Here is a 25,743-nt window from a genome sequence, read left to right as displayed (position 1 = left end):
TTGCCTCAAACAGCAGCCCTGCCTTCGATGCAAGGCTGTACAATTCTTGGATAACTGCTGATTGACATGTTTTACTGGTGATCGTTTTCTATGCAACCACAATGCATGGATCCAGTGGTAAATTAATATTACCAGCAATAAACAAAGTGACATCACTCAGATTTTATATTTTTATTATAATTAAATGTTTTTCATAAATGTAGATTTCAGTTGCAAGTCCAGCATTTGCTGGTTTTTTCATTCACTTGCAGATGTAGATCAGCATTTATTACCCATCCCTTGTTGCCCTTGAGATGGCCTTGAACTTAAAGGTAATTTCAAAGGGTACTGAAAAGATCAACCATACCTCTCTGGTTCTGCAATTGCATGTTGGCCAGACCAAATAAAGGTCCTTTCCTAAAGGACATTAGTTAGTCTTATGGCAAGCAGCGATAGCTCTTGTGGTCAAAAGTACTAAGACCAAGTTTACAAATATAGATTTACTAACTGAACTCAAATTCCATGAGCTGCCATAGAAGAGCATTAGCTTGGGCATCGATATTAATAGCCTGGTACACAATATCTGCCCTCAAAAGTAACAAGGATCCTGCACCTCTTAAATGAAGTTCAAGGAAAATAGTAACACCTTGATAGGAACCAGAGACTGTCAAACTGATTGATTGCTATGTGTTTAGAAAAAGAACATGTATAGGATTGAGCTAGTGACATAGGTGACAAAGAGAATGGTAGCAAGACAGCACTACAAACTACAGTGTCTGGAAGATGTCAATGGTCCAGCTAAGTGGTACATTTCCAACATTTTGTTCTGCAATCAAAAGCAAACAGCAACAGCAGCAGGTATTAAACATAAATTTACTCATTCTATTGATCTGCTAATTTCACCCAGACAGTGCCTGCTCAAAGATGCACAACAGCGTTATGTGCTGCCATGCGGACCAAAAAAATGAATTCCAGGTGACTGAGCAATCGGTGCAGCTGTGTAGTGGACCAGCTCCATGCCTGTAAGTAACTGTTTATTTGTTTGATAATGATGACGCAAAATAACACAGCAAAACAAAAATCAACCTATAATCATGCTCTTGTTAAAGTGTCTGTTCCCAGTGAAGAGAAACATGACATTACTGTTCAGAGGTTTAAAATTATATCTGCTCTGTGCAGCAGCAGCATTTGCAAAACATCTCAACAGAAGCTGACCATGTTTGTCACTTAGGTAATTCAGAAAAATGGCAGCAATTTTCTTTTTCCTCAAAATTTGTCGGTACTTGCAAAGTCAATGGGTGTCAGCCTGACTATTTATTTACTAGAAGATTCATGGAATAATGCAAAGAGACAGCTATAAAAGGAAGATTTGAAAGGTCTCTGACCCAAGGGGGCAATTGAACTTATACTGAAAAAAAAACAAATGCTGAAGATCACAGCGAGTCAGATAGCACTTGATAGTCACAAGTTGGTGTGGACTTGTTGGGCCAAAGGTCCTGTTTCCACACTGTAAGTAATCTTAAAAAAAGTCAGTGGAAAGAGAGCAAACTCATGTTTCGAGTCTAGATGAATCTTCATCAGAGCTGAAGTGTAGATGGTGGCAGCATTTACCGTATAGCTGAATGTGGGGGAGAACATGGCAATGGTGGGGAGTAGAGTGCCATTGCAGAAAAGGTGATGATAGTTCAGATTAAGTGATTGGAATGTGTGTCTGACTGCCAAACTTGAAAGAGAAGACAGTTCCACTGGCATGGGGGGAGAAGAGAGAGGAAATGGTGACACAGGGAATGTAGCAAGTAAAGCTAAAAGAAAGTGAAGAAATGAGAGCTGGTTCACAATAAGAAGGTGTTGAATTCAATATTAAGTCCAGAAAACTGTAAGGTGTCTCATCTGAAGATGTGGTGTTGTTCCTCCAGTTTCAACTGGCCGAATCTCTGATTATACCTTATCTGTGCAGTTACTTTTAGCTGTGATTCTGAAGAAAGAGACATATTTTGGAGGGTATAGGGCTGCGACTGACCTGAATGATACCAAGAATTAAATTTTGAGGACATATTGAATCGATTAGGTTTGTATTGTAATGATGGTTGAAGCATAGGATTACACAGTACTGAATAGACGCTTTGGCCAATCAAGTGTGCACCAATAAAAACCACTTGAGATCTACTGTAGTCCCAGTTTCTAACAGTTGGCCATAGATAAGATGGAATAGGAAAACAGGGTGCAAGAAGCACAGTTATTGGGGTGAATAGGCATTGTACATGCAATTCCGTTCAAATTATTCTTCAGCCACTTAATTGGCATCTCATCAACAAATGGGTAGCATGGTGCCTTGGTGGTTAGCACGGCAGACTCACAGTGCCAGAGACCCAAGTTTGATTCCTGCCTCAGACGACTGTCTGCGTGGAGTTTGCACATTCTCCCTGTGTTTGCATGGGTTTCCTTCGGGTGCTTCAGTTTCCTTCTACAATCCAAAAGATGCACAGGTCAGGTGAATTGGCCATGCTAAATTGCCAAGTCAGGGGTAAATATTGGGTAGGGGAATGGGTCTCGGTCGGTTACTTCTCGGAGGGTTGATGTGTACTTGTTGGGCCAAAGGGCCTGTTTCCATACTCTGTGGACTCTAATCTAATCTCATATTCCCCATCACTGAGTAGTGACATCAGTGTGTACCATTCAGAAGATGCACTGCAGAAATTCACAAAGTCTCCTTAGTTAACATCTTACAAACACACAACCATTTCCATCTAAAAGGGCAGGAAATATATGAGAATAGCACCATCTCTCACAAACCAGAAATGTGCAGGTTAGGTAGATTGGTCAGACTAAATTGTCCATAGTATCTAGGGATGTGCAGCCGAAGTGAATTAGCCAGCGGAAATGCAACGTTACAGGGATAGGGTGGGTCTGGGTAGGATGCTCTTCAAAGAATCAGTCTGGACTTCTATGAACTCGACACTCTATAACCCTCCGAAGTTGCAAAGACCATGTTTCCTTCACATGGGCAATCAAGTGGACCTACAAGTATCCCTTGAGTAAATCTGTCTTTAAAATGTTGTCTTCTGTATCTACTCTATTTCTGAGATCTTCCTGCCAGACAATGGGGTAGGAGTTGGGTCTAGTCATTGCATTACTTTTGGATAGTCAATGCAGAGCTTTTTGAAGCCATCCAGGTTGTTACAAACACATCTGAAGAACTCCACTTGCCAAATTAAAGCTAACTGACGTGGAATAGAAGGAGAACTTTTGTAACGAGCATTAGAGGGGATGTTCAGGAGCAAACACAGATACATACAAGTGCACACATGCACAAACACAGATACATGAATGAACACAGGGACAAATACAAATAGGCACATAGGCATATATAAACATTATGAAAAGATGTAAGAGCATTAGGGTTGTGATGGGAGATTTTATTTTTCACAACATTGACTATCCACTTAGTGTTAGAGGTTTAGATAGAGCAGAATTTGTAAAGATCATTTAGGAATGATTTATAGAGCAGTATGTAAATAGTCCAACTCAGAAGGGGCCATACTGGACCTGGTTTGGGGCATGACCCCATCCACGTTGTTGAAGTGTCAGCAGGGAATTATTTTGGGAATACTGATTACAATTCCATAAGTTTTAGAATACTCATGGATAAAGACAAGAATGGTCCTAAAGTAAGAGTGCTAAACTGGGGGAAGGCCAGCTGTAGCAAAATTCAGTAGGAGCTGGGAATGTAGATTGGACCATCTGTTTGAGGGTAAATTCACATTTGGCTTAGATACAGCCACATAAATGGGTTAACTCCAGGAAAGGTAAGAGAGGTAGGCAGGTAGTGCAGGAGTCTTCTGTGGCTATCCCCATTTCAAACAAGTATGCTGTTTCAGAAAATGTAGGAGATTTTGGACAGGAAAGTTCATGTCTTGCCAACTTAAAAGAATTCTTTCAGGAAGTGATGCCATCCCTGAGCCATGTTTCTGTAATTGCTGTGATATTCCAGTCCCATGTTCCTAACCATGCCGAGTTCATCTGCCTTCCCTGTTAGGCCATTTGCATTGAAATAAATGCAGTTTAATTTATCAGTGCTACTTTGTTCTCTACTTTGTCCCTCCCTGCCCTGACTGTGTGACTCACTTTTGTTCTCAACTGTATCAGTCATAAATTGACCTCTTTCCTCACTCACCCACCTTACTAGTATAAATCCTCCTGAGCAGCTCTCATAAATCTCCCTTCCAGCATATTAGTCCCCTCCCACTTTAGGTGCAATCCATCCTTCTTGTACAGGTCACTTCTACCCTAAAAGATATTCCAATGATCCAGAAATGTGAATCCTTCTCCCATGCACCAGCTCCTCTGCCATGCATTCATCTGCTCTATCCTCCTATTCCTGCCTTCACTAGCTCGTAGCACCAGGAGTAATCCAGATATTACTACTCTCGAGGACCTCCTTCTTAAATTCCTGCCTAACTCTCTATAAACTCCCTTCAGAATGTTGTGGTTCTGTTCGCCAAGCTGGAAGTTTTTGCTGCAAACGTTTCGTTCCCTGGCTAGGGAACATCATCAGTGCTGTTGGAGCCTCATGTGAAGCGCTGCTTTGATGTTTCTTCCGGTATTTATATTGGTTTGTTCTTGCCGCTTCCGGGTGTCAGTTTCAGCTGCAGTGATTTATATGTGGGGTCCAGGTTGATGTGTCTGTTGATGGATGTTCTTGCCGTTTCCGGGTGTCAGTTTCAGCTGTAGTGGTTTGTATATGGTGTCCAGGTCAATGTGTCTGTTGATGGAGTTTGAGGATGAATTCTCTGGCTGTTCTCTGTCTGGCTTGTCCTATGATAGTGGTGTTTTCCCAGTCAAATTCATGTTGCTGGTTGTCTGAGTGTATGGCTACTAGAGATAGTTGGTCGTGTCGTTTTGTGACTAGCTGATGTTCATGGATGCGGATTGTTAGCTGTCCTCCTGTTTGTCCTATATAGTGTTTTGTGCAGTCCTTGCATGGTATTTTGTAAACCAATTCACCACAAGGGTACACAGGAAACCAACACACACAGACCAAGTCTTAAACTATGAAAGTAACCACCCCAACACACACAAACGAAGCTGCATCAGGACACTATTCAAAAGGGCCACAACACACTGCAGTACACCAGAACTGCGAAAAGAGGAAGAGGAACATCTATACAAGGTATTCGCCAAAAACGGATACCCACGCAACTTTATCACCAGATGCCTAAGAGATAGACCGAGGAACGAGGACATGCCACAACCAAAAGGACTAGCTATTCTACCATACGTCAGGAGCATCTCAGAACTGACAGCCAGACTACTGCGACCCTTAGGACTCATAACAGCACACAAGCCAACATCCACGCTCAGACAACAACTCACTAGAACAAAGGACCCAATACCCAGCATGAGCCAAACTAACGTAGTTTACAAAATACCATGCAAGGACTGCACAAAACACTATATAGGACAAACAGGAAGACAGCTAACAATCCGCATCCATGAACATCAGCTAGCCACAAAACGACACGACCAACTATCTCTAGTAGCCATACACTCAGACAACCAGCAACATGAATTTGACTGGGAAAACACCACTATCATAGGACAAGCCAGACAGAGAACAGCCAGAGAATTCCTAGAAGCATGGCATTCATCCCCAAACTCCATCAACAGACACATTGACCTGGACACCATATACAAACCACTACAGCTGAAACTGACACCCGGAAGCAGCAAGAACATCCATCAACAGACACATCAACCTGGACCCCACATACAAATCACTGCAGCTGAAACTGACACCCGGAAGCGGCAAGAACAAACCAATATAAATACCGGAAGAAACATCAAAGCAGCGCTTCACATGAGGCTCCAACAGCACTGATGATGTTCCCTAGCCAGGGAACGAAACGTTTGCAGCAAAAACTTCCAGCTCGGCGAGCAGAACCACAACAACGGATACCTGAGCTACAAATCTTCAATCAGATTTTAAATCCCTTCAGAATCTCACACTTTTCCCTTCCTATCCCATTGGCTCCAATGTGTACTACAACCTCCTACTAGTCCCTCTCCCCTTTGAGAACATCCTGGCACCAGGCAAGCAACACACTATTCTAATTTTTCCCTGCTGGCCACAGAAACGTCTATCTGTACCTCAGAATAGAATGTTCCCTAACACAATTGATCTCTTGGAACCCAATGTACCCCTCATTGAATTAGAGCTAGTCTCAATACCAGAAACATGGCTGTTCGTGTTACGTTCCCTTGAGAATCCATCACCCCCTTCATTTTCCAAAACAGCATACTTGTTTGAAATTGGGATAGCCACAGAAAACTCCTGCACTACTTGCCAATCTCTCTTATTTTTCTTGAAGTTAACCCATCTATGTGACTGTATCCACAGCCAAACATTTTTCCTGTCCTCCATCTTGGATCAACTTTTATACTTAATGGTAAGGTCCTAGGGAGTGTTACTGACCAAAGAGACCTTGGAGTACAGGTTCATAGCTCCTTGAAAGATAAATCGCAGCTAGATAGGATAGTGAAGAAGGTGTTTGGTATGCAGGATACAGAGAGTAGTAGTGAAAGGCAATTTCTCAAAATGGAGAACTGAGACCAGTGGTGTTCCAGAGGGATCCATGCTGAATAATTAAAATTATATCCACACACAAGTATGCATAAACATAGGAAAATGCACAAGCACACAAACACAAACGTATTTATGTGCATGGCACATTTGCAGAGATATACATAAGCACACATGCATAAACACAGTTATGTATATGAGCACACATGCATGCATCCAAGCATGTTCTTTCACACACTTGCACACATACAAACAGTTACCTGCATAGGAACAGAGTCACAAAGGTATGTGCATGAGCACAGATTCACATGAAGTCAAAACATACACATCAAGACACGAAAACGTTATCAGCGCATACATTTATTATATAAGGAAATGTATATAAACACAGGTACATAAGCAAGTATGGATAATCAAAGTTTTGTTTCCAAGCACACCTGTCTCAACATAGTTATGTGCATGTGCACATATGCATAAACACAGATACATGTGAGAGCTCAAAGGGTAAATATAGTTATATGCATGGGCATATGTTCATAAATACAGGTACATGCATAAGCACACATGCACAAACACAGTTATGTACATGAGCACACATACACAAACCCACTTATATACATAGATACACATTCACAAACCCAGGTATGTATGAGTACATGTGCGCAAATGTAAAGACTAACACATGTATAAGCAAATATGCACATATGCATCAAGACATCCAAATATATTAGCGCATACATTTATTATTGCAAACCTGTATAAACACACACTTGTATCTCCAGGAACTTCCATTAGTGAACACCAGTATCAGCACAATCATACAGCATCACATGTATGCATTAGCATAGAGTGAGACAAACACACGTATTGAGGCTTCCATACATTAACTGATACACTCACATTAACAGAATCTGCACAAACAAGCATAGCTATACAAATACAATAATTGTCACCAAGCACATACGGATTTACACAGATAGAAATGCATCATTATGCACACACATAAAAATGGATGTCATCACATACAAACACATGTATCACTATACATTGTGAACCAGCATAAAATACACACTGAGTAATTCACACTAATATACACAAAGCAACACACAGACACATCATCGAATCTCTAAAATACCGACAGAGGCCATTCAGCCCATTGTGTCAACACCAACCTTCTGAAGAGCATCCTACACAGATCCAGCTCCCACTCTTTCCCCTTAACAACCCATTGCCCATGGCTAATTCATCTAGCCTGCACATCCCAAACACTATGGACAACTTAGCATGGTCAATCTATCTAACCAGTGCATCTTTGGATTGTGGGAGGAAACTCACACAGGCACAGGGAGAATGTGCAAACTTCATAAAGACAATCAACTGTGGCTGGAATTGAACCAAGGTCCCTAGAGCTATAAGGTAGCAGTGCTAACCACTTGAGCCACTATGCCACCCTACAATGGAACAGCACAATCATCAGCACACATTGTGCCTAGCATGACATACATATACCAACACACATACATATGCATCTAAACATGCAGTCATGCATAGGTACACATGACAAGTGGGACTAGATTAGGTTGGGATATCTGATTGGCATGGACGAGTTGGGCCAAAGGGTCTGTTTCTGTGCTGTATGTGTTATGACTCTATGGCTCTATATATTAGCACTTGGCATAGCATTGGAGCAGTAGGAGGCCATTAGGTCCTTTGAATCTACTCTGCCATTCAATATGATCATGGTTGATCATCCAATTCAGTATCCTGTTCCTGTTTTCCTCATACCTTGAACCCTAAGAATTATATATAACACCTCATTTGATAATTTGACTTCAATCACTTTCTGAGGCAGAGAATTCCATAGGCTCACCCCTGTCTGAATGAAAACATTTCTCCTCATTGCTGCAGTCTTCCCAGTCATGGAGAACACCCTTCTTACAATTGTCTTTTCTAGTCCAATTAGACTTTTATCAGTTTAAATACATACTTGAGCAAACACATACATGTATGCTAACACCAGGCTGTGGGGTGGCATGGTGGCACAGTGGTTAGCACTGCTGCCTCACAGCGGCAGGGACCTGGGTTCAATTCCTGCCTTAGGCAACGGTCTGTGGAATTTGTACATTCTTCCTGTGTCTGCGTGGGTTTCCTCCCATTGTCCAAAAAATGTGCAGGTTAGGTGAATTGGCCATGCTAAATTGCCCGTAGTGTTAAGTGAAGGAGTAAATGTAAGGGAATGGGTCTTCAGAGGGTTGGTGTGGACTTGTTGGGCCAAAGGGCCTGTTTCCACACTGTAAGTAATCTAAGCATGCAGCTTCATAAATGTAAATTTTAAATATTTTCCACTCTGTTAAAAAAAATAAAATCACTTTGTAACTCAGCAACCCATAATGGCATTTCACCTCCAACACAAGACATTTAGGCCTGATTAGATCTATTTATTATTTAACAAGCCCTATTCAGCAGGAAGCATGCCATTGACTGTCCTGGTATTACTCTGTTTAAGGAGCACTTCAGATTATAATGAAATCCCTCCTGCTGAATATATCAGGATTGGGCATGACTTGTGAAATTAGTAACCATCCATCACCCTGAACATTTAATAGTTGTACATTGTACAAGGATGATCTTTATAATGTGATTGAAACTATCTGAATGTTTTCAGATACTGAAACCCTTTGCGCCATTTCACATTTGCAGCATTTTGTTTAAATGTCAGCGTCAGTCCTGGCTCATGACTTTCATGTGAATGTTAATGTAACTCTTTCAGCTTTGACTCATAGTTGTGGGTTTAAATCCCCACTCGAGTAACTTCAACATGTGGTCCAGGCCAACACTCGATTGCAGTGCTGTGAGTTGCTGCACTGATGGATATGTTAAACTTAAGGTTAGCTGTTAAACCATAGCTATGCCTTTTGAAGCTTAATGAAACTGGGTATGATAATGAGATAATACTATAGCGTGTAATAGTGATATCAGCAGTCACATGCTACAGAGGTTGAAAAAAAGAACCTATACTTGTGAGATATATTACAGAACAGCATCATGTCTAATTGAGTAGAAAAGAGTTACCAGAAACCTACCAAAATCAGACAACATCACTCATGCTAAGCAGAAAAAAAAATTTGAATCGCAAAACTGGCTGGGACAGCCTAAGGTACCATTATTTCCAAAGTGACTGAATCCCAAGATCCAAACCATGTGACCATTTAAGCCACAAGGGCAACTTCCGCCATTCTTTTCAGGCAATTGGAAAAGAGCCTATTGAAAAAAGAATAGAAAAAGATCTGGTTAATATTCACTTTTTAACTAATATTGCCGCAACAGCTTATCTGGTCAATTGCTCATTGCCACTTGTGACATATTGCTCTGTGCAATTGGCTGCTGTATTTTCCCCAGTAGAGTAACGATGGTTATTCTCATCCTAAGAGAGCTGGTGAAGTTTGAAACTAGACACTAATACTTTTCTTGATAATAAATTTATTAATAACCTTACACATTACACATAACTCCTTCCTACCTACCAACACAGTGCCCCAGAAGTCTCTCTCCATAGTTTTCTGGGTAATGGGATTATTGACAGAGTACAGCACTGATCTTTGTCTGCTTTCCACTGATCAACCCAGTATTCTCTCTTTCTAAGTGCTCTCAATACTTACTTAAACAATGCCCTTCACCCATGTATGGTAACAATGTAATTAAAATACCACTGACAATGACTACACTTGAAAAGTACTTCATTACACGTGAAGCACTTGGAATATGCTGAGGACATGAAAGGTGCAATATAAAACACAAAATCATAGAAAGACACAACCCAGTTGGAGGTTACTAACTCCATTGCCTGCCTATGAAAGAAACTATCCAATTAGCCCTGCTCGCCCCTTACAACTCTGCAATTTAATTTAGTTTTTAAATATTTATCCAAATCCTTTTATAAAATTGATATTAAAATTGATTTCAGAACCATTTCAAGCACAGCATCCGAGGTCACAATTGGTCATTGTGTTAAAAAAAAGTCTCATCTTGCCTCTGGTCTTTTGCTCAATTATTATAATGTGTGCTTGGTTAGTAGACCCTCAGGCTCTGGGAACAGTAAATCAATCTGTCAAAACAATTCAGGATTTGGAACACTCATGGTGAATGTCCCCTTAATCACTTCTGTACTAACGAAAATATCCCCACTCCCCCTTCTTCTTTGCTCACTCCAAATCACCAAAACTTTACACCCTTAAGACTTTTCAGATTCTGAGGATGACGGGATGACCCAGGAACAAATGAAGATTTTATTTATTGGAGGTTATGGAGATTTGCTCTGATAGAGGAGGATGTCACAGGGAGAGGTGGGCCATGGGAGAGGGCAGCAAGGGTTAGAGTTTCAGCTGCCACTTGGCCAGCTGCATGTCCATGTAGAAATTATTGCATATTGAGGTCCCCCCCACCAACCCACACCTCCACCCCCACTCTCCCTACCTCCTCAAACTAACTTGCAAAGCATAGCCTGTCAGTTATCCCACCTGGTGCTGTGATAGTTGCAGTCCAGGAGGAGAAATGCTAGTAAATTCAAATCTTAAGGGTCTTATATAGAGAGAGAATGGGGCAGGTTGACCTTCCTACCAGAATTACTTGGGCAGAAATGATAAGATGTCAGGTATCATCCCAGATGATTAAATCCAATGTTCCATCTTAAACCTAATTAATAGCTTAAAAATGTATGACATAACTTTATTGTTATGGTACTCTTGCCTCAAAACATGCTGTACATTTCCTTCTTAACTTAGACTCATATAACTATAGAAATGATATAGCATAGAAGGTGGCCACTTGGCCCATCATGTCCGAACCAACCCAAAGACCAACCGAGATGTCCTTTCTCATCTCATCTTCCTGCACACACTACATTGTCCTGCAGTATACCAACTTAAGGTGCAGATTCACTTTATTTTTAAAAGAGTTTTTGGATCTTTACCTCAATCACCAACTCAGGCAGCAAACTCCAGAACCTGTAAAGAAGTTTTTTCTCATGTCCCCTCTCATCCTTTTGCCACTTAGGCTGAATATATGACCCCTAGCTTTTGAACTCTCTGCCAAGGGAAACATATTCCTCCTGTCTACTCTATCTCTACCCTCGGAATGTTGTACACCTCAATCATGTCGCCTCTCAGCTTTCTCTGTTCCAAGAAAAGCAACCCCAACTTGGGGCAGCACAGTGGGTCAGTGGTTAGCATTGCTGCCTCATAGCGCCAGGGTCCCAGGTTCGATTCCAAACTCCCTGTGCATTCTCCCTGTGTCTGCATGGGCTTCCTCTGGGTACTCTGGTTTCCTCCCACATTCCAAAGATGTGCAGGTCAGGTGAATTGGCCATGTTAAATTGTCCATAGTTGTTAGGAGCATTAGTCTGAGGGAGGTAGGTTACTCTTCCAAAGGTTGGTGTGGACTTGTTGGGCTGAAGGGTCTGTCTCCACACTGTCGGGAATCTGATCTAAAAAAAACTTTCCAATGTCTTCTCATAGCTACAATTCTCCAGCCCTGGCAACATTCTAATAAATCTTCTCTGCAGTTTCTCCAGAGCAATTACATCCTTCCTGTAATGTGGTGAACACAACATTCCACTTGTGGTCTCATCAGTGTCTTATACAGTCTCATCATTATATTCCTACATTTGTATTCTATACCTCTGAGAATGAAGGAGAGAATGCCACATGCTTTATTTACAACCTTATCTACCAAGACTGCTACCCCGAGGGACTCATGCATCTGCACACCTAGATCTCTCACTTCATCTACTCTTTCAGTATATTCTCATTTACTGTGTATTCATTTTTAGTTTTTGACCTCCTAAATGCATTACCTAACTCATCAAAGTCAAACTCCACCCACCATATTCCCATCCACTCCACTAATGTATGGTGTATCATTTTGGAGCTTACATCTATCCTCTACATTACCCACTACACAACCACTTTTTGTGTCATTTGTAAAATTCCCATTGTGCCTCCCACATTCAAGTCCAAATTGTTTATGTTTAAGACAAGCAGTAAGGGTCCCAACACTGAGCCTTGTAAAATGCCACTTGAAATAGCTTTCCATTCACCAGGGCAGTCATTGATCATTGCCCTTTGTTTTCTATTACCAAGACAAACCTTGATCCAATTTGATACATTAGCTTCGTCAGTTTGATTAGTCTGCCATGTGAAAACCTATCAAATGTTCTAATAAAATCTATGCAGACAACATTCACTGTATTACCTTTATTGATGTTCTTTGTCAGTTCCTTACAAGCATTCAATTAAATCTATGAAGCATGATCTTCCCTGAACAATGCCATGCTGATTATGTGAGCATTCCTGCAGTCGTCTGGTAGCTCATCTGTGTCTAGGAAAGATTGGAAAATAATCCTCAGGGTATCTGTTATTTCCTCCCTGACCTCTTTCAATATCCTGGGGAACAATTCATCTGGCCCTGGTGACTTATTCACTTTCAAGATTCTAGTTCCTTTAACATTTCCTCTCTTGTTCTAATGAATTTGGAAAAGTTCATACTGTCCCTTTTGGATCACTATATCCATGTCATCCCTTTCCTTTGTGAACATGGAGACAAATTACTTTAAAATTCTTTTGATTTTCTCTGTATCTTCACATGGAGTTCCCTTCTTCATTCCACTTTTTCCTTGACTGTTTTTGCTCTTAATATTCTGGCAAAACATTTTTGGGTTTTGTTTATTTTGTTTGCTGATACTTTTCATACCCTTTCATTGATTTCCTTATTTCTTTTTTAACTTCACCACTGTGCTTTCTTTATTCCTCTGGGCTATCTGCAGTGTTGAGTTTTTGCGACTATAAACTTTCTTTTTGGGCGGCACGGTGGCACAGTGGTTAGCACTGCTGCCTCACAGCGCCTGTAGACCCGGGTTCATTTCCCGACTCAGGCGACTGACTGTGTGGAGTTTGCACGTTCTCCCCGTGTCTGCGTGGGTTTCCTCCGGGTGCTCCGGTTTCCTCCCACAGTCACAAAGATGTGCGGGTCAGGTGAATTGGTCAAGCTAAATTGCCCGTAGTGTTAGGTAAGGGGTAAATGTAGGGGTATGGGTGGGTTGCGCTTCAGCGGGTCGGTGTGGGCTTGTTGGGCCAAAGGGCCTGTTTCCACACTGTAAGTCTAATCTAGTCTAATCTAAAAAAAACATAGAACATAGAACAGTATAGCACAGAACAGGCCCTTCAGCCCACGATGTTGTGCCAACCATTGATCCTCATGTAAGGTAAACCTAATGTGCCAATTGGAACACCCGCCCTCCTCCTCCAACCAACTTTATAAGGTACGGTTCATTTCTAAACCTCCTTCATTGAATATAAGTTTATTGCTTGATTTTATAGCAATTGAATTAAGCTTTCTTGTTTAGTGTTGTGTGGGCATTCAGATACATGGGGTATGGATGCTTACAGCAGTTGCTTGCTCCTCCTGCAGAACTCAAGCAAACCTTCCACCCAGGACATTGGTCCCCTTCCAGTTCAGGTGCAACCTGTCCTTCATTTACAGGTCCCACCTTCGCACCTTCTATTCAATCTACCATTTTATTTTATAGGCAATCATGGATGTCTGAATTTGGCAGAATCTTTCTTATTTTTGGAGGGAACATACCTGTTCTGTGCCCTGGGATCTCAGTTTTAGTAACTCCCACTGATTTACCATGGAGTCCATCTTTTCAGTCCTGTCCAGTCCACCTCAGCCAAATTAATTCCCAGCTTTGTCAAACTTGCTTTTCCCCGTTTATAGACTTCACCCCTGATTTATTGCTATGCATTTTCCATAATCACACTGAAACCAACCGAATTGTGGTCACTACCCTGTCTAACTTGTCTTGTCACTTCCAAGACATTGTTGGTCATGCCAACAGCTACTTTAAAGCTGCATTATTTTGTTTAGATACTCTTTTTGTCTTCGTAGTCAATGTTAGAAACCAGCACAAGCGTCACTTGTAGCACAGTTCAGCAATCCTCAGATAATTTTATGTGGATCCCCTCACAAGTAACACAATCCAAATATTGTGTTCCACTCGCTGCTGCTTCAGTATTGCTAAGCGCGACGCCGATGGCTGAGCTGAATGCAGGGGGGAGTCAGTTAAACATTCTTTTTATATACTGGTTACTTGGCTGGTTGACAAGCCTGATGAGCATTGCGTGACTGAGCTTTTTCAGAATTCGCAGCTGAGAAGTCAACGTCCCGGAAAATGTTAAATGATCATTATTAAGGTGAGGAGGACTGCCTTTCCTCTGACTCCAGTCAGATTATTGCGTAAAAGCGACACCACTATAAAAAAAAAGTTGTGAGCAATGGTCATCTTGTTTTGGGCTATCATTTGTGCAAAAATCCAACCTTATATTCCATTCAAAAAGGGAAGAATTTATTGCCTTAGATTTTGATAAGCTTTAATTCTGAAGACTGTCTTATTCCCCACACTAACTCGTTTCAACTGATCACTATTCCATTGAGTATTTGGAAACACTCTCTGGAATAGGCTTCCTCTTGTAACATGGTACAAGAGTTATTACATGGTATTAGAAATTTTACACAAGAAATCAGTGCAGTGGATGATTTGGTTTACAACTGAATGACGATATCAACACTAAATTCAGAGCAGGTACATGTGAACAATAACAATTTTTATTTGCATAGCAAAAATGTTGTAATGGAGAGTTACGTCACAGGCATGTTACGGAACAAAACAGACTCCGTAGCTACATTTAGGAGATACCAAATTTTGATCAAAGTGGCGGGTATTAAAAAGCACTAAACTAAAACAAAAAAGTGAGGATCTGGAAACCTGAAGCACACAGAAAAAGAAATGCAGGAGAAACTCAGCAGGTCTGGCAGCATCTGCGGAGAGAAATCAGAGCTAGTGTTTTGGATCCAGTGAAGTTAGGTCACAATTGGCGTGCACTTGAAAGATCGACGAAAATGGTAAAGTAATACAAGCATGGCTCATGAGTTAACAGCAAGTAAGCTGTGTAGCAGGGGAGTCGGATAACACAAAGACTGAAGTAGGCCTTCTTTTAGTGCTGGTACATTTATAGGAAGCTCAGTTCAAAATCGCAAACAGTTTGCTTCAGCACCAAGTCGCTGCGAGGGAGATAGGTTGAGAGTGAGGAAACAGAGCTTGTGACGAGCATCGAAGGCTTCAGCCTTCCTAGTCATAAACAGGAGAGAATTCTATCCGGATCGGTACTGGAAGTCAGATGAGTAAGCTTGACAATTTTCCTGTCGCGGAAAGGTGAAAAGGGTGCAGAACGGGGGAGAAACTGGATGTTATCATTGTGCATGTGAAAATGGAACCAGTGCTTTCAGGTGTTCTGGTCAAGGGAACCTTCTGCTGGTTCACGTGAATGAGAAATAGGAGGGAAGTGACAGTGCAGCAGCGGAATGAGAAATCATGACGGGTAACTATCCAACTACAACAGGATAGTTAGGAAGGCCGATGGTTTATTTCACAGACAACACTGCTATTAACTCCTTCCCAAGGGATAGGGCAGTAGACGCAGTGGAGGTCTCTGCTAAAGTTTTGACAAACGACACAAATAATTGCTAAGATGGTGATATCATTTGGGCAAGAAAATCCCCAAAAGGAAATGCAAAATGTGTCAACTGGCTGCTCTGCAAGCTAGAAAGCAGAAGGCCAAAACAGTGAAAGGGTTTGATAAGATAAACATAAAGACAATGTTCCAGAGGGACATCGGGAACGAGGGGTCAGAAATCTCAGTTCTGACTATTAAGAAATTCGGGAGAAATAATCTTTACTCATATCCAGATATAACTTTAAGATTTTTAAGCAAAGGATTACAGATTGAAAGAACCAGGGCAGGAAGGACAGTACGCACGGTGGCACAGTGGTTAGCACTGCTGCCTCACAGCGCCAGAGACCTGGGTTCAATATCGGGAGCTTGTCCGATATCAAGGCGTTGTTCCCCTACATCAGCTGCCTTAATTCGTTTTAGATGGAAGTAGTCGCGATTTGGAAGGTTCTCCTTTTTTGTGGGCGGCACGGTGGCACAGTGGTTAGCACTGCTGCCTCACAGCGCCTGAGACCCAGGTTCAATTCCCGACTCAGGCGACTGACTGTGTGGAGTTTGCACGTTCTCCCTGTGTCTGCGTGGGTTTCCTCCGGTTTCCTCCCACAGTCACAAAGATGTGCGGATCAGGTGAATTGGCCATGCTAAATTGCCCGTAGTGTTAGGTAAGGGGTAAATGTAGGGGTATGGGTGGGTTGCGCTTCGGCGGGTCAGTGTGGACTTGTTGGGCCGAAGGGCCTGTTTCTACACTGTAAGTAATCTAATCTAATCTAATTGGCTGATTGACAAGTCTGATATACATTGTGTGACTAGGCTTTTTCAGAACTCGCAGCATGGACAGCATGAACCTATTGGGCCAAACGGCCTGTTTCCACGCTGTAAATACAATGCTATTAACGCCTGTGGATGACTATGCAACACCACCATAAGTAGCAAAGTTAAACTGAGAAGAAATGAAAAGCGGCAGGTGACTCTTGTGAACAGACAGTTCCGGTCTGGTCCAGCAGAAGTAAGGGACGCAGTTCCACGCACGGGGTGGGGGGGGGGGATTTGTACTGAATTACGTATCCCGTGTCGCTTACACTGCATTTTGGCACCAGGGAACAGTCTCAAGCGTGCTTCTAAATCATGTCCCAATTCGGTAATCCCCATTTTCCATATCAACCCTGCTCTCGCCCCACAAAGAAGCGTACGCATTTACATTTTTTTAAAAATTGCATTACAGACTGTGTATGCATGGAATTTTTTGTTCTTGTTTTACACAGCGAGTTGCCTTTTCCATAATTTAGTAATTCGCGTGTGACTGGTTGCAGACTCGAAACAATTTGAGCAGAATTAAAGCGATTGCTATGGAGGTGGGGGTGGGGGTGTGGGGGAGGAGGGAGAGAGAGAGATCTGCCATAAACTCGGTTTAAAGTGAAAACGAAAGAGGATTGGTGAGCAGAGTGACTGGGATTTAATACTTGACCTAGCCGGATTGCAGCCAAGGTTTCTGCGCACTGTTAATGCCCGGGGACCTGGTTCCATCTAATTCACAAAGTTATAACACACACATACACATTCATACAGTGCACAGGCCCGGTCAATCTTCTGCTGGTTGATGTTGCCAGTTCAGGCAGTCGAAGGACAGTACTGTCTTATCAGCTCTCAAACTAGCGACCGCATGCATGGATCTGGTGATCTCTTTAACGGGAGATGAGTCAGTTGCTGGTTCTTACCCTTTTACTGAAGACATCCTCTTGCTCCGGGATCAGTGACGGTGCCAGCCACGTACTCTACATGGATGTATATTTTACAAGAAAGACGGGTATATTAAACTGCTGCTCGGTGCATGTTGTGAGTAGGGCTGTCCCTGTCTTTCCTGTCGATGATGTTCTGCGGTTCTCCAATAACAAATTGGGATGAATGTCTGTGTTTGTGTTTGCCTTCGCTAGGTCTGTGTGTGTTCACCATGCCCTGTAAAAGCAAACAACGTGTAATCTGTCTGTAAAAGGTAAGGGATGCGCTTGCAGCCGCTGGCACTTTCTATTGCTGATAATGACAGCGCCGCGGTTCTGCTGCCTTCTCCCTGTCTCCGTTTGTCTGTGTGTCTATCCCTCTTCAATCCTGGGGGTGGATTTAAGCTCGTGTTTGTCCATCGCATGGAACCGGTGAAGGCGACAATGTCCCCATGCCATTTGGAAGAGGCCGAGCTTACACCGCGCCCCCCACCCCCAACCACTCCCCCTCCCATCCCCCATCACTAGACAGTCCCTTTTCAGAAACTCAGCGTATATCCGCCTCCTCCCCCACCCCAGCCCTCCGTCCCCTGTGTCCCGATCCAGGGTGAACTGACTATTCTCCCTTGCTCAGTTTGCGGGTCCCTGGGCCAGTCTCTGAAACTCTCGGGACATGTTTACCACGCGACTGTCTTTCTGCCTTAATCTTTCTCTTTAGGGGGTGCTCTCGCCCCGTCTTGTGTTCCTGGCCAGCGACTGCCTCCAACGACCGGGGATCTTCACCAAGATCAACGGCCCAGTTATTTAGGAGGAGTTCTGGCGTCCTCCCGTGCTTCTGTCATCCAGCCAGAGGGAGAACCTTATGCAGCAAGTGCTCACTCCCATCAGCAAGTCCTTGTGTTCGCGAGAATGGTGGAGTTGAAAATTTAAAGGGGATAAGCAGAATTTTTTTTGTAAAAGAACAAGGAAGAGTTTTAAGCCCACCTCTCCTTTCTCAACCTCTCTCTCTCTCCATTCCCAAAGCTCCTCAGGGCTACCCACTTTTGCTGGCACCAATGAGGCTGTAAAAAAAATCCTTCTGAGACGCGTTGTCAAACGTTGAGACGTGGCTAAATCCACCAAAGCTAACGTACAATCGCATGTGCGTCCCGGAGGAGCTCTCCTCTGGTCCCTAGTTCTTAACCAAAGCCTCGACCACTCTTCGCAATCACCAGCAACACACACACACACACACAGAGCCCTCTCCTCCCCTCCCTCCTCCGCCCCCTCCCTTCAGGAACCAAAGGATGTGCGCCGTTACAGTTTCGAGTCGATTTCTGTAGCAAGCCAATCTCAATCGCCTCTTCTCTCTCGCTCGCTCTCTTTCCCCTTTCCTTTTCATCTTTTTTTCCCCCGATTTTTATTTTCAATTTCTATGTATGTCATTTCCCCCTCTTCCCCTCGCTTCGAAAATCTTCTACGCCGTCCGGTTGGATTGCCACGGTTTCTTCTGAAAGTGGGCTGGCGAAGAGAGAGGAGAAGGAGCCCCTCCACACTCGACACAGATGCGAAGCTGCATTCAGGAGTTGGATTGTTTTCTGAAGGCTCGCCTCTCGCTGCTGTTTGCATTTCAAGGTAAAATGGGAAGAGTTCGATGAGAGGACTGGAAGCTTCTCACTCCATAATGGACATGTGTGTTAGCACCGGACAGCAATAGCCGCACGATCGGATTGCAAGGTAAGGACAAGCCACTTCTCAGCATCTCCGAACCGGGGAGTAAACAGGTCGAGAGATGGGACTAGAGTCAGTCAATCTTTGATCCACGCGAACGAGACGAGGGAAGGCTCGGAAACTGTTGCTGCTTTCTTGAAAAAAAACAAAATGATTAACCATCTCTAGACTAAACGCCTCCCGCAGAGAGCTGGAGCAGTAAGCTGTTGCGAGCAGAATGGGCTAATGTTAAAGGCTGAAACGTGTTTGTCGAGGAAGTTGTGATGGAAGTGAGCCTGTATGTGTGTATACTGTATATGCGTGTGTATGTGTGTGGTGGGGGGCTTTCTCAGCATTCAGCACAATTTGACTGGAGAGCGGTGTTAGGGCGCCGTCTATGTTTAACACTGATGGGCGCCACGATTGCAGCTTTTCTTAAATATCTAAACTTATCTGAATGTCTTTCACTGGGCACTTTCACTTCATTCGTATACAGAACACACATCTACTCATACACACACGTGAGCACATACTCATATTCACAAATACACTTCCCTACATCCGCACACACATTCACAAACACATTCACACACATGCACATATAGTTGATATGTTCACACTTACACAAAGATTTACACACGCATATTTACAACAAATTCATACACACATGCTCACGCACACTCACATTCACATTCTCTCATCCACCCTCACACATTCATATGCTCTCACACATTTTCTCACGCGCATTGACACACTTGCCCATTAACATTCATACGAACACATGCACAAACACACTCTCTCACACAGAGAGACACATTAATATACTTAGTGCAGAATAGGCTGAGGTTTGGGGCATGGGGGAGGGTGATCTGACTGAGGTGTACAAAGCTTTGAAGGACATATGCAGGACAGACAGGGAGAAACTATTCCCCTTAGTGGAGATATTAATAACAGAGAATACCATTTTAAGGAATGAGCAGAAGGTTTAGAATAGATTTGAGAATTTTTGTTTTCACATAGAAGATTGTACGCATCTGGAACACCCTGCCTGAAAGGGTGGTAAAGTTGGGTACCCTCAAAACACCTGAGGACTGTTTAGATGAGCACTCGAAACGCCACAGCATAAAGGCTATGGGCCAAGTGCTTAAAGATATGTTTAGAATAAGTGGATGTTTGGTGCAGAAATGGTGGGCTGAAAGGCCTCTTTCTATACTGTATGCTCACTATTATTTCATTTATACACAACACACTCACATTCAGACACACATACATATTCGCACACATGAATTCTCTGTACACCCACACGCAATTACACATATACATATCCATACACATTAATTCTCTTACACATCCACATTCACACACATAATCGTCTTCACAGACATATCCACACACACACGCATATCCACATACAAACAAATCCACACAAAGACATACATTTCTGAAGAAGGGTCACTGGATCTGAGACGTTAACTCTAGTTTCGCTCCATAGACCTACTAAGCTTTTTCCAGCGTCCGCAGTTCTTTTGGTTTTCCACAGGTGCAGATGTTCAAACACATACATATATACACACACACACACATTTCCACACTCATATGTATATCCACACACATACATATCTACACACTTACATCCACGCATACATGTCCACACACTCCATCCGCACACATCCACAGACACGCACTCATATACAGACATCCTTATATACACATATCCATCACATTAAACATTGGCTTCTGAAATGAGTCGAATTATTTTTTACAGTGGTTTGGTTTGCTCAACGTTAGGAGAATTGTATTTTATTTACTAAGACACCTGATGTTTTGAGTTAATGATAGAGAACACAAATGCCGGGATAAGTGCGTGTGTGTTTGCGTGTGCATGTTATGGGGAGCAGTGACAAGGTGGTCCGGTCTAGCTGGAGTGGCTGTGAACGATGGTGTGACATCTCTCAGTTTCACTGTCATTTCACAGCGACCACACAAGACGGGTTGGAGGGGGGAATGGGGATAGAGCCGGGGTGTAGCTCTGCATCAGTTCTGCCGGGATTCGAGACAGTAAAGAGCGACCCTTCCAGCGCTCTGTTCTGTTTAACAGACTCGCCACAATGAATGGACGCATTGCGTGGGGGCCCAATTATAAGTAAACCCCAACCTCCTCGTTTCGGAAGGCGTCGTGTTCATCAGACGCATTATAACTTGCACCAGTTAACGCAGAATTAGTATTGAACAAGCTTGTGGAGAGCCGGGATAGCTGCTCGGGATTTGCAGCAGTGTCTGCAGCTTTGTGAAATCCTGATGTGAGTTAAAATAGAATTAATCTCCGCGAGCTTGCGAACTCCAGCTCTGTCCAAACAAGCTGCTAGGTCTCGATCAGGCTCGTTTGTATTCCGATTGGTAAGAGGCGATGGCTAGTGTGTGCTTCAATAAGGAGTTGTTAACTAAGGTGAATCTCAGAAATCTTACTAGTGAGCAAATCCATTTCACTGTAGTTATTGAGGAGGGAAATCGAGTCTATCGACGCACCCCAATGCTTCTTTTGTGTATTGTTAGCATGACCCGTCCCAATCTTGAGATGTCTTGTGTTGTCTCCAGCTCAGGGAGAGTGTCTCGGGGTCTCTCTCTTTTGCTCTCTCTCTCTCCCATGATTATATCACCGGCGTCCCGGTGGGTAATGCGAAGACTTCATTAGATCGAAAAAGATAAACTTCTCATGCCCTGCCAAGTGAGACGGGGGTGGGGTTGGGGGGGGGGGGGGTTGCGGAGGTGAATTTGGAAGGTAGATTAAATAGGGAGGGGGTGGTGTGTTGTGCCAAGTACCAGCATTCTTAATTGGCGTCTACTTCACACTAAGTTGTGGGAATCACAGTATGGAGGGGACTGTGTTTTTCTCTCTTCAATGTGTACACGACCAATGCTTTTGCACATTCGGGGCACTTCAGCTCGGGTTTCCTTTTGCATCTCCTGGCTGTATTACGGACACGGCAACATCTTCTATACCTAATGCGGTCATGCGGGGAATGGTTCGTTCACCAAAATAACTGCTTACTATTTTAAAACATCAAATTCCATTGTACCTGACTGGGATTTGTGTGTGTGCACACATTGTGTATGCGCTGAGTGTGGAGAAATGATTTGGAAAAATAAATCATAAACTGCACCATTGCTGAGGATGGAGCTCCTGGTTGCAATCTGAAGTCACATTGTCTTCTTTTTTGATCTGGAAATGTCTGTGTTTTCATTTCAAAATACGTTGGGGGTATTTTTTTAACATTAAACAGCAGCTTTTAACGACTCAATGAATAAACTCAAAAAGAACCCAGGTCGTATTATCAAAATCTGATATTTAAATATTCTTCCTGGTCGGATTATACAAGGCCGGCATCTCTTTACAATTTGCCTTGTTCGAGGGAGTGACTGACAACTGGAAGATAAAAAGTTTTTTTCTCTCTCGGTATCATTTCTTAGCATGACACCCACTGCAATCATAACAATGGAACCGGAAACAAGATATAATCAGATAACCACTGCTGCCTCAAAGCTGTGAGAAAATCACCTTTAATAAATGTTAAACAGCCACGCTGGCTGTAAAAAAAATAGAACGTTGATAATGTATCTAATGATTACAGGTTGCGAGAAACACTTCATTAAAATGTGGTTATTGATCGACCCGGGCCGATGCCTGTATTTTTTCTTTGCATTTATTCAGTATATATTTCTGTCCTCCTCTGTTCAGTTCTCCCGACTGGTGTGTTGGCCTTTTGTGGGCGACATTTCAGGATTAAATGTCGATTTGTGTGTGTATGTGTGTGTGTGGAAAGTATAACTGATTTAATTAGCTTTTCGGCTCTTCCCGCACCGCTTAGAACACAGATACTGGGATATTATCCGCATGGCGGCGGTATTTGGCTAATCTTCCTGTCGACAAAGAGAAAGCTTTGCTTAAATCCAAGCCGTTGTTTCAATGGTTTACCAATCCCGCTTGTTTGGAGTTAAGATCGGCTCTCGCCTGTGTGTGAAGGCGCTTTGTGTTGTCTACCTCATGAGTGTCACTTGCATTTTTATCTCTCACCCCGTCCCCAGAACCCACTCCCAACCCTCTCCAGGCCAAATGTCATAGGATGAAGACCGTTGGTGACCTGAGGACTTATGTGTTTGTAACCCATCTTCTGGCTATGGTTGGATTTCACGTTGCCCAGGACTTATGTTCCAGTTTCGTTAAAGGAGTAATCTACGGATCGTATTCGCTCAACGAGCTCTTTCCCCCAAACTCCACTAACTGCACTTGGACCCTGGAGAACCCGGATCCCACCAAGTACACCATCTACCTGAAATTCTCCAAAAGGGACCAGCTCTGTGCCGGTTTCTCCCTCTGGGTCTATCAGTTCGACCATTACTCACCCGACAAGATACGGGACCTGCTGAGGCGCAACCGATCTGTCGTGCACTTGTGCCAGGCCAGGAGTCTCTTCGTCTTCCTGGAGCTGGGCAAGAATTTCATCCAGCTGCAGCGCCTGGGCCAGCCCCGCGGCGATGGGCCAAGTGGCCGGCCGCCTTTCGAGTTTCTGGTGTTGAACAAGGTGAGCCCGAGCCAGTTCGGCTGTCGGGTACTGTGTGGCTGGCTGGACAGCTGCCTGAAGGCCGGGGGGCAGGTCGAAAGTGCCGGGAGCACTGAAGGAGGAGGAGGCAAAGGGGAGACGGAGAGCAGCTCCTGTGGGCTGCTGGACGCGAAATGTAATTGTCAGCAGGATGTGCTGACCGGCATGGAAAGTCTCGACATGGTTCTACCTCTGAATGCAGACACCGAAGGCTGCCTCTCTGCTCGACTCCACACGACTCACACTTGCAACCTGACGGAGGGCAAACGGACCCCCAGGAAAGGTAGGTGTTCAGAATTTAATCTCTTATACATCCAAAACTTAAAAAAAATTGAGGCGCCAACCATAGAAATTCGATGTGTAAATTAAATATAATTATAATTGCTACAGTTGTTATTTGAGCTAGTATTGTCTAAAGTCACATTTGATTTTAAAAAATACTATTGTGATGAGAAAGGGTTAGCACATTTCCAATATCGTTCTGGAGGAGCTGGTGACATTTTTAGGTTCAATTCTCAAGCATTGGAAGAAACTGCAAGTTGGGTTTCCTGACTGTGTCTGCAGCTTTTGCAAAGAAACGGTCCGGGCCGGGAGGATGGTGGGGGTGATTCTGTGGCTCTCTCGCCTTCCACATTGCGCTATTGGACTCCATGACGTCATTTACATATCGGAGCAAGGAATCCCCAAAGACAAAAATCATTTTTAAAAAAAATATACAGTTTCCACATTGCAAACAGAAGTACAGGGACTAAGGATGCGATATACATTCCCAAAGGGATGGAAAGATTCTAAATTTGGGACCATGCGTAAACAGTAGCCACTTAAATGCAGTACTTAACTTCATATTGGCATCCGTGCTACTGTATGTAGTCTGCTGGGCAGAGGCTGTTGAGTGAGTAACGCAAACAAATATTTACAGATTCGACATACAGCACAATTATGTCAGATCAGAAGTGATAGTATTTGAGAGGCAGGACTGTTCTGTGTCCCTTCTCCCTTTTGTAATAAAGACCGTCTCAGAATCAATGTTAAACAATCCCACAGCGTTTGGAATTAACACGCGGGAAGACACAAGTCAAATGCTGCTTTCAGCTCGCTTGTCCTTGTAAATAAGTTGTACCAGGGACCTCGTCAACATTCATTCAGGAACATTAACCAAATTGATAAAAGGAAAAACAAACAAGCCCTCTCCTCAATTGAGAATTTAACAAAGGACATCCATAACGTAGAGTGGCGCAAAGCTAAAATCAGGAATAATAGTCTTTACTATTGATAAAACAGAACTCTTATACACACTGATGTTAGGGAATATGGCAAGAGGTTTCCATCAGTTTGCCCGGGGGGTGGGGGGGGGGGGGGGGAGGGTTGTGCCGTTATCTTGTTCATTAAGACTCTGACCGACTCCATCACTACTGAAGACTGTATACATTGCCTGTCGATCCTCGCAAGAGAAATCTGGTGTGGGAGGTGGAATTCCAATTCCCTTCTTAAAATCATTTCCCTCACGTTGCACCGACTCCGGTCCTTCTCGAATAGGTCAGTAGAGATCAGGAATGCAAAGAGTTAACAATAGCATCAGACTTCATCATTGGTGAAATCTCAGCCGCCGAGGAGTA

General features: G+C 43.2%; 1 protein-coding gene across 1 annotated transcript in view; it reads left to right on the top strand.

Moving 5' to 3' along the window:
• Window positions 1–23,650: 23,650 nt before the first annotated feature.
• adgrb3 (adhesion G protein-coupled receptor B3) overlaps window positions 23,651–25,743 on the top strand; it is an 870,525-nt gene continuing 868,432 nt past the window's right edge. Inside the window, exons 1-2 of the mRNA XM_060821286.1 lie at window positions 23,651–24,181; window positions 24,233–24,410. Coding sequence (XP_060677269.1) covers window positions 23,651–24,181; window positions 24,233–24,410 — 709 coding nt within the window. The remainder of the gene's footprint in view (window positions 24,182–24,232; window positions 24,411–25,743) is intronic.

The sequence above is a fragment of the Hemiscyllium ocellatum genome, chromosome 3 (genome assembly GCF_020745735.1).
Source record: "Hemiscyllium ocellatum isolate sHemOce1 chromosome 3, sHemOce1.pat.X.cur, whole genome shotgun sequence".
In the NCBI taxonomy this organism is placed as follows: Eukaryota; Metazoa; Chordata; class Chondrichthyes; order Orectolobiformes; family Hemiscylliidae; genus Hemiscyllium; species Hemiscyllium ocellatum.
The sequence above is the reverse complement of the archived record's forward strand: the minus strand, read 5'-3'. Positions and strand labels throughout refer to the sequence as shown.